General features: G+C 38.6%; 1 protein-coding gene across 4 annotated transcripts in view; it reads left to right on the top strand.

Moving 5' to 3' along the window:
* Positions 1-1,636: 1,636 nt before the first annotated feature.
* LOC127431882 (neuropilin-1a-like) overlaps positions 1,637-10,572 on the top strand; it is a 101,320-nt gene continuing 92,384 nt past the window's right edge. For 2 of the 4 annotated variants that reach the window (XM_051682505.1, XM_051682504.1), the window contains exons 1-2: positions 2,286-2,955; positions 4,648-4,822. In XM_051682505.1, the coding sequence (XP_051538465.1) occupies positions 2,889-2,955; positions 4,648-4,822 (242 nt within the window). In that variant the 5' untranslated portion in view covers positions 2,286-2,888. Of the gene's footprint in view, positions 1,845-2,285; positions 2,956-4,647; positions 4,823-10,572 lie in introns of those variants that run through there. The other 2 variants (XM_051682503.1, XM_051682506.1) reach the window with 2 other exon arrangements.

Genomic DNA, 10,572 nt, shown 5'->3' with positions numbered 1-10,572 from the left:
TTGTAAAGTGTTACCGATAATGTGACAACAGTGTAGCACAGGCGTTATGGTTTCATAATGTGTGCTTTTTCACATTATATTTTATAAATAAATATATGAAGAAAAAAACATAAGTAGACAGGGTAGAGAGCACTGTGCAGTATGCAACACGCTAGTGTTCCATTTCGACGGTCACCTTGCTAATATGAAGGTCTTGACTCATGAATATTAATTCATTGCGCGACTGGACGATCCAGCGCTGTAACCAAGCAACGTAGGCAGAGCCTAATTAATATTCATAAGCTAAGCCCCTGCCCGTTGTAGAATTCGCCTCAGGACAGACCGCTGCGCTTTTCGGCTCTCCGGCGGTCTGCTAGCAGCGCTGTGCGGACACAAAGCACATAGTTGAGCTGCGGTCCAGCAGTGCGGTTACCCTCAGTGAGGTATTAGATTAGGTGAAGCCGCTTATGTGTTATATAAAGCATGTATCTCACAGACTTCTCAAATGTGACAACAGTAACCCCGGAGCGTGAGGAATTCGCGCGACAAAGCAGCACATATTTCACGAGTTTTTCCCAGCGTTTGGAAAGTTTGTTTTCAGTGAGCTTATAGGCTTACCTAGTGGAGAATATTAAATCCGATTCAGTGAATTAACATGGGATGAATTTTCATGGCATGCCATTTAATCGACTGGGCGAAGATAAGTTTAAATTGACTTGTCAGTCACAACGTTTTTAGTTCACAGATATCAGGTCGACAGTTGGCAAAGAAAAGACTGGAGCTGACCAATCCCAAGTTACCTTCTTTTCCCCTCTTTTAATATGCGAGAACACTGCTGAATAGCGTCAGCTGACAATGTGCTATTCTGCATAGTGCATACTCTGTCTAATGTTGACACAAACATATAAGCCATATATATATATATATATATATATATATATATATATATATATATATATATATATATATATATATATATATATATATATACATATATATATATATGTATGTATATTATTTTGGTCTTTATACATTAAGTTTATCACTACAGTGTCAAAGAGTAGCCTAAAAATGAATCCCTTTAAACCTGATTATTTTACAGGAAAGTTTCATACAGCAGCCAGTGTGCTTGTGTAGTTTGTATAGCAGCTTGCCGGGGCAGCCTCAATGAACAGGGGCGTGAAACAGGATGGACTCCCGTTCTCGGCAGCGCTCTAGCGGAGCGCAAAACTACTTTCCTCAAGAATGAAGCGGCGCTTCGCCTTCTCTCTGGTCCCGTCTCTCGGTATTGACCTCTTTGAATGACTGCATCAACAAACCCACGTTCACTGGAAGCTTGCAGTCAGACCCTGTTGAGAAAGCGCACTGCCTTTCCTCGCTTTGATTTCGGCGGTGGCTGACTGGTGTTGCGCAAAGCAGAAGTGTAGAGCCAAATGAAGGAGTTGCGAAGGACTGACTCTTCTTTGGAAACGTGATCAGCGTTGAGTCTGATGTTTACGGATTTGGGGAGGCACTGTTTCGTTTGGAGGGGCAGGATAAGTTAACGGGCTTGGCAAGCACCGCGGTTACCGGATCGCACTGTAGCTACTGGATTTTAAGCAAACTGGTTTGACAGCTTGTAGGCAAGTGTTGCTTGTTTGTCTTAACAGAGAGGATTCATATAGGCTACACCGTTGCGCACGAAAGCGAAATCGATGCGTTATTTTGCGACTAAGTGTATATTGCTCTTTCCCGTACTGCTGCGTAACGCGCAAGTCGCCGCTCAGTTCTCCGATAGCTCATTTGTATTCATGGATGAGACACGAGTTTGAAGGAGTCATGCAATGAAAGGACAGAGGCATGGTTGCAACAGATTTCAGTGAATGGTCAGATTTCCATTTATTTATTTATTTATTTAAATCTGTGATATTATCGTCGTTAAGAAAGTTTATGTTTTCCCTCATATTGGTGAAAAGATTTGTGCCATACTGAACGCGGTTAGATTAAAATATAGTGCAATTATAATAATGCATCTGTCGGTGTACATAGGCTTCCCATGTGGAGAGATGTATATTTGTAAGTAAATGAATTGTTTTGCTATTTTATTTTGGTAAGCAAGTTTACTATCTCATCAGTCGTGTCGAGGAATCCCTCTCTTTCCAAATACAACCCGTGCCACACTACCGCTGATCGCGGAGGTTTGAGATGCGTGAGGGCTGGACAGCGTCTCAGAACGACCTAAGGGTCTCTGGTCTCTTTTATAGGAGAGGTTGGGCTCCATATAGGTCGGGCTTTGCATATGTGTAATCAAACCAATGAGAATGCCCTGCGCGTCTGGCACACGAGCAGTGAGGCAGCGTACCAAACTCTGGGAAGAAGAGAAGCGATTGTAATTTAGGGGGTGTATCCCTTGTTTAAGACGCTGTTATGGCAAAGCCAATCGCCAGATGTTTGTGTTCCCAAATCAGATTTAGAGGCTAAGCAGAACGCCGGGTTACTACGCGGAGGCTGATTCGTATATCCAAGCCACTTTTAGCCAAAGTATACAAACGATCTGCGCCCCATCTCGCTCGCTCACTGTACCCACAGGATTACGCCCGTTTGGTCGTCTATTTTGAGGAGCTGCAACGTTTTTGTTTTCTGTCACTCTTTAACAGGCTGAAGGAAATGGCAAAGGAGAGAGGACCGCGTCTGGGCGAGCGCAGAGGAAACCAGATCTGAATGGCAGGATGCAAGCGACCTGAAGACGCACAAAAACCCACATTTCTAGCCCTCAATCCCGTTTTCTTCTTCTTTTGGTTTCCTTTCTACCAATCTAGAGACCCGCGAGAGGAATTATCCCCATTCTACCACTTAAGGATTCTCTTTTTCTTTTTTCTTTTTCTTCCTCGCATTTTTATTTTCCACATCCAGAACTCTAGGAATCGAGGATGCATTGTGGATTAGTGTTTATCGTCTTTACGGGAATCTTTCTCATTGCCAATGCTTTAAAAAATGGTGAGTGTCAACACAATCTGATTTACTGTGTTGTTGTGCGGTGTGTTTATTCAGAAGAAGAAGAAAAAGAAAAAAAGACTCCAGTTCACCTGTTCTCACCTGCCGTCTAGTTTCTGACACTTGATTGCCAATTAAATCCATTTTACCTACTCTAATATTAATTTAATATTCTTTCCAATACAGATTGGATGCACTACCGGATCACGGGCTATAATGCTGTTTACGAATTAAAATAACATTCATTAATGATATTAAAACAGTATTACATTATAATGCTTAATAGGTCAGTATAGCTAATGTACGTTCAAAATGTTTTGAATAACCGACTGGTTAAGCATATAATGTTTGATTAGGACTTAATAATGAAAGTTATTATAAAGTGTTATCCAAAAGTTTAATGTTCGCCTTATAACTTAAAAAAGTTTTGTTTCCCTCACTCTAATCCTGACAAAATTATTATAATTATGGACGATTGTTTTAATCAGTTATTCATTATGGTGCAAACTAGGGAATATTAAACTTAACTCTATTAAGTGGCCTGATATTACGAATAACAATTCCAAATAATAATACTAAATGTAGTCTAAATATGTTTATAGTGTAAAAAGTCCCGCCGCATAATAATACCCTCGTTAATTAACTTTGGGAAAAGTTAGGCTAATATTGACCGGCCCATTTTATAGTATAAATGGTTTTTATTGTGTTGTTTTATTGTAAGTTGTTTTATATTGTTTGACTAATAAACTTTTGAGAACTTAGTTGCGTTTACGGAAAGTAAGCTCACTATGTTCCATGAAGTCTAGAAGGATTCAAACGGGATTTCTTTCAAATATTAACTTTCACGTAGATTTGGACACCAAAGAGGGTCTCCAAGTCACCAAAGAGCACATGGGCCGAAAGGTCATGCTATAAGTTGGTGAATTAAAATAATGATTAAACTATTACATGTACCAAATCACAGCTTTTGAAAATACAACATTAATAGTGTACTTCTTTTCACTCCAGATGTCTAAGCATTTCACCAATATTAACCTCAAATCCCAAATGTTACATGAAGTCATAAAAAGGTCTATTACAATTATATTTTATATGGATTGAACTTTGAACTCATTGAAGCCTGGATATCTTTTTATCCAGATCGTCAGAAAGAAATTCCAATATCTTGAGCTCTGTTTCTATCATAGATTGTGTTTTGTGGACATTCTAACATTGAAGCTCTTTGTCATATTTTGTCAGAACGCCCAAGCGTTTCACAACTCGGATAAATACGGTGTTTCTCCTCCAGTTTGTATGCTTTATGAAATTGGGTTGATCAGCAGAAGAGTTTATGAAAGTGCATAGAAACAAAATATGGCACAGAAAATGGTTATACTTCACTACAACATAATGACATAAAAATGTAGATTAAACTATCAAGCCTTTATTTGGAGCTGAGATATGGGTCTAATGAAATATTTCTGAAGAGAAACAGCATTGCCGTATGTCAAACTACAGTAGCAGTATTGTCTATTTAGTGTTCAAAAATAATCCAGCAGCTAACATAATGTCACATGAAGTGTGCAGAGCAGTAGACTACCGGGAGAAAAAGAAACACTTAACTCTTATATTTGTTTTCTTGTGTGGTTTTCACAGTATTGTTTTTGGTTGTCAGCGGCTCGTGCTGTTATAATTTCTCCTTTTCATTTCTTTCAGACAAATGTGGGGATAATATCAGAATCTCAAGCGCAAATTACCTCACCTCACCCGGTTATCCGGTGTCTTACTACCCGTCTCAGAAATGCATATGGGTGATTACAGCTCCTGGACCGAACCAGAGGATTTTGATCAACTTCAACCCGCACTTTGACCTGGAGGACCGAGAGTGCAAGTGAGTGTTCTGGATTCACGATTCTGTGTGGAGGTGCGCCACCTGCTGGCTGTGCTTCAGTATGTTCAAGTCAATGTTCTTCAATACCCAAAAATGTTATATCTCCCGGTATTTTTTAAGACAATGCCTTTTCACTTAGTCCTGTGTGCTGGAGTTTCTTTTAACATATTGTGTTGGCAACTGTTGTGTTGCCAATAGGTAAAACCATAACATGGTTTTCCAGAAGGCATTAAAAGCTGATTTGTAGTATTATGACCATCATGATTCAACAGTTGACTTGTGGTTTGGATGGTCTACTTTCCAGTACTGTTCTCTCTCCCTCTTTCTCCTCTTTCCGTCTGTTTCCTTTGTTTGTGCTAGTTGGTCTGAGGGACGTCATTGTACTTTCAGAGAGCGTGGTCGGCTCTGTTACTGTATCCCCTCCACCCAGATAGTCTTCCGCCTGGAGTCCTTTGTGTTAGCTGAATGCCTCGTATTAATGGCACCGTTTATCAGGATCTTTACCTTTTTATGGCCATGTAAACCTACAGAGATTTACTGCCCCAGATGACCCCGTGCTGTCTGCTCATAGGGGGTCAATTTCTTCAGAGGGTTCAGGTTTCAATGCCCAGAAACGAGCAGACCCCTGCCTATCACAAACAAACACACACACACACACACACACACACACACACACACACACGGTCTTCGACCAGGGGACACTATAGGTGAGGACATAATGAGCACTACTAATTAAATTATCCAGCAATGGTTTTCCTGTGTTTGAACAAGCCAAGTTAAAGAATTGCAGATTTAGCCCTTGAGGCAGTCAGTGGATATAAATGACTTCATCTGAGTTTAATGTGAGCTCTTTGAGGTGTACAGGGCATTTTATATAGGATAAATTAGGATTATGAAGTGTTTTTGCACTGCAAATTGGTCTTTTTACTAAAATACTTCCAGTTTAAATCAAAATGAATTTTTAATACATGTTCTTGGTCTTTAGAATTTGAAAGTGAAAGTGGAGATTTATGGTAAAAAAGGACTTAAATATTGATCTGTTTCTCACCCACACCTATCATATCGCTTCAGAAGACATACTAAACCACTGGAGTTGTTTGGATTACTTTTATGCTGCCTTTATGTGTTTTTTGGAGCTTCAAAGTTCTAGTCACCATTCACTTTCATTGTATGGACCAACAGATTTGAGATATTCTTCTAAAAATCTTTGTGTTCTGCAGAAGAAAAAAAGTCATACACATCTGGGATGGCATGAGGGTGAGCAAATTATGTGAACATTTTCATTTTTGGGTGAACTGTGCCTTTAAGAGAAGTAAAATGGGTTGTGATTGCCATTTCATGTTGAATAGTTCACCCAAAAATGAAATGTCTGTCATTATTTACTCCCCCTTATGTTGTATCAGACTGGTATGACTCTCTTTCTTATGCGGAACACAAAAGCAGAAATTTTACTGTGCTGTATATCGTGGTCCTTCTTTTCAATACAATGGCAGTGCTTAGTGCCTCACTATAAAGCTTAAAAAGGACCCAAAAGGATCTTATAAGTAGTCTATCTGATGTCTGCATCATATTCCAAGATTTTTTTCACTTGTTTTGACTATAAAAAATCTGTCAGTACAGTAAGACAAAATACACATGTTAAAAATACATTCTCTGAAAAACCTAAATATCTTATGCAGTGTTGTTTCTAAAACAAGATCAATCAAATTGATCTTGTTTTAAGGATATTTATATATTTTTACAAGAAAACAATACAAAAATTATTGTTAAGAATTTTGCCCTTATATCAAAGGTCTTACTAGAAAAAAAAATTATTATGATCTAACATGAATTTTCTTGATAAAAAAATATGACCGTGCCTGGTAACATGTGCATGTAAAATGGCTAGAAATAGCATTTTAGCTTAGCGTAAAGCTGCCAATTTACACAAGGTTTATTTCTATTTCTTCTGCTCCAAACTTACTTCAAACTTACTTCTCTGTCTGCTCGTATGAATGTAACACATCATAAGAAAGTGTTTCACTGCTGTTCAAATGCACTTTGGATCGCATCATTTATATGTATAAATGTTTTCCATCTGAAAGGACTAAATATTAAATGAAACAAATGACAATAAAATGCAAAGTAATCTCTTCAGTAATCAAAATATTTTTGAATGTAACTGTATTCTAAATACCAATGATTTAAACTGTAACTGTAGTGGAATACAGGTACTTATATTTTGTATTTTAAATACGTAATCCCGTTACATGTATTCCGTTACTCCCCAACCCTGGTTGCATGTTCATGAAAGAAGTTTGTTTAGAGTGCCTTGTATTATTTTAAATTTTTCATCACCTGACAGTTATTTGAGTGGCTTTATCAGGTACTCATTTTACCTGTTGTATACCCTTTATAGTCATTGTACTATTTGCCAAATGTCATTGTTATTCTTGGTTTTGCATTATGCCTGGGAATGTGGTCACGGTTCATAAAACGGCAGTACAAGTGACATGAAGAGCTAACTTGAAGACACATTCATGCCCTTAGCACTGAATTTCTGCTGGTAACTCTGCTCCAGGCCTTTCTTCACCATCCTACAACGTGTTGCGGTTATATTTTCTCCTAAAGGCAACACATGCCTTTCACTGGATTTTAGTTCCACTCTGTAATCTCTGCACTTCAAGGTCAAGCTATCATTTTAAATCGCTGTGGAGAACGGCCATTCAAACTTTCGTGATTGTCCGAAAGTTATGAGAGGCAGAGATGGCCCCCCCACAATCGCTAATTCAATTTGGAGACCAAATAGTCATCTGTTTATTGGATCTGGTTTTTACCAATTAGGGGGTGTTTTCTTGACTCCCAGATTTAGCTGGACACACATTAAGGGCCTCTTGCATTATGGAAACTGTTGCTGGCCGAAATGGCTTCTTTATCAGATGGACTGCCGAGGGAGGGAAGCTACAACACACGCTTCAGTGCCCCGCTTGCAATCTAATTAGCAGCAAATGGAACGCACATGCTCAGCATATCATGTCTGTTATCAACAAAGCAAACAAGAAATGCTTCATGTCCACTTGTGAAAAAAACAACAACTGCCCGATCAGCCTTTGGTATTGCACATGTATTATGATGTCACATAATTTTTTTTTTTTGTGCTGAGGGGAAATGGATTTATCGCATGAGGAATAAAAGAGAAAAAACTTAAGAACTTCATGGACAAAACATGTTTGACTTTCTCAAGGATCCGTAGCATTGAGATGTTACCTTGAGGTTGACTTTCACTAAACAAATGTTCGGATTGTTCAAACAAATGTTTAGATTGAAAAATTAAATGTTTTTGTTTGAAAACAAATTGAATTTGCTACATTTACGCTTCTCATCCACACTAAAACCGTTTAGAAAACGCTCTTCCGTTACTGCATACTTTGGAAAAGAATGAGTTTAGGAATACTTTTTAAATTTTTCTAATGAAAATGGATTAGTTTGGATGTGGCCTTAGTTAAAGGGATAGTCCAAAAAATGAAAATGATCTCATCATTTACTCACCCTCATGCCATCCCAGATGTGTATGACTTTCTGTCTATTGCTGAACACAAACAAAGGTTTTTAGAAGAATATCTCAGCTGTGAAAGTCCATACAGTGCAAGTGAATGATGGCCAGAACTTTGAAGTTCAAAAAAACATATAAAGGCAGCATAATAGTAATCTATATGACTCCAGTGGTTACATCCATGTCTTCAGAAGTGATATGATAGGTGTGGGTGAGAAACAGATCAACATTTAATTCCCTTTTACTATAAATCTGCACTTTCACTTTCATATTTTTCTAGTTTTGTTTTTGGCGACTCAAATTCTTCGTGCATATCATCACCTACTGTGCAAGGAGGATAATTTATTGTAAAAAAGGACTTAAATATTGATCTGTTTCTCACTCACACCTATCATATCGCTTCTGAAGACATAGATTTAACCACTGGAGTCTTATGGATTACTTTTTCCTTTATGTGATTTTGGACCTTCAAAGTTCTGGCAACCATTTACTTGAATTTTATGGACCTACAGAGCTGAAATATTCTTTTAAAAATCTTAATTTGTGTTCAGCAGAAGAAAGAAAGTCACACACATCTGGGATGGCATGAGGGTGAATAAATGGTGAGAGAATGTTCATGTTTGGGTGAACTATCCCTTTAGTTAATCAGAGAACACTCTTTAAACATCTGCCTTTCACGGGTTTGCTGACGTATATTTGGAGGGTGGGTTTTGAAGAGAGGATGGGGGCTAATTCGGTTGTAAGTCTAGCAGAAGTTAGCAAAATGGATTAAATGTATTTATTTGTTTTGTGTTTTTTTTTTTTTTTGTTTGTTTTTTTGTTTTTAATGACCTGGTTTGACTACAAAAACATCTTAGTGGAAGAGACAGCTAGGCTGGTTATGTCATACTGGTGTGTTTAGTGTTACTAAAGCCGGTGGATTTCAGTGAGATTGCAGTGTGTGTTTGTGTGTGTATGTGTGTCAAGTTGTGTCAGAGGCCGACCTCTGCAGATAACACATCCCCCTGACAGTGCTATGAATCATTGATGCGCCCCAATTCGCTGACCATACAAAAACTGTAAATATTTTCCAACCATTGTAAGATTTCTGTTTTGAAGTGGTTAGGGGAACCTCTGGACAGAGGAACTGCTGAAACAAGGCAAAGGACATAGCTTAGCTTCATCTCTCAAAGAGAAAAGCTTTTCCATTTATAGCCATTTATAGTTTGTACCTTGTCAGAGAATCCTCGGCAATAGCCGGCTGGTTTGGAGGAAAATATTCAGAGAACACATGCTTGAGAATGGTCCATGTCACCGTGGTAACCCAAAGCCCAAAGCTCAGCTACTCCTCCTAACAGTGACCCACCTTCAGAGCTGCCCTGCTGGGTCAGCCCACAAAGCACCACATGTCCTGCAGAGTGAGCAAATACGCTCTTGGCTAGCCACACAAACCACACATCCTGGATATGTGTTGCTCGGAGATGAGGACAAAGCTGATTAGTCATAGAGATACTAAAAGTAAACAGTCCATAAACATTAAAATACACACAATTTCAAACATATAGCCAGAAAATGTAAACATTATTTACGTGAATATGTTTTTAGTGTCATAAAATCAGGGATTTAGCTGTGTTACGGCATTTTGCCAGATTACAGGGTTTACAGGTTTTACGTCATCATGACAGCGAAGTTATAATGTTAGTTCTAACTTTACACAGATAAGGTTTGTAAGCGATTTTATCACACTAAAATCATGTTAATATGTATAATGTGTATTTTAAAGTTTATGGACTGGCCCCATAACTTTTATGTGCCTTAAAGGGATAGTTCATCCAAAAATGAAAATTATCTCATCATTTACTCACCCTCATGCCATCCCAGGTGTGGATGACTTTCTTTCTTCGGCAGAACACAAATGAAGATTTTTAGAAGAATATTTCAGCTCCGTTGGTGAATTTTTCTGTATGTTAAAGAAAGAGCAACAGAAACTAAGCAATGAAGAGAAGGGGTAAAACAGTAGATCTCTCTGGTGTTTAAATATCAACACATCTCTTTATCTCATGCAGGATTTTGTCTTTGTTTTTGTGTGCTCCAGTGGAGCAGGGGCCCTATGAGTCTCCTGTCCCCCACTGAGAGGTACCATAGCCAGGCTGAGAACAACCATGACTCTCCCTGCGTCATCCAGACACCCAACACTGTCCCTCTCCACTCCTCCATAGCACAAGTAAACACGGAGAGA

Source organism: Myxocyprinus asiaticus, chromosome 41, assembly GCF_019703515.2.
Source record: "Myxocyprinus asiaticus isolate MX2 ecotype Aquarium Trade chromosome 41, UBuf_Myxa_2, whole genome shotgun sequence".
NCBI classification, from domain to species: Eukaryota; Metazoa; Chordata; class Actinopteri; order Cypriniformes; family Catostomidae; genus Myxocyprinus; species Myxocyprinus asiaticus.
Note: the sequence above shows the minus strand (reverse complement) of the source record. Positions and strands in the feature narration are given on the sequence as shown.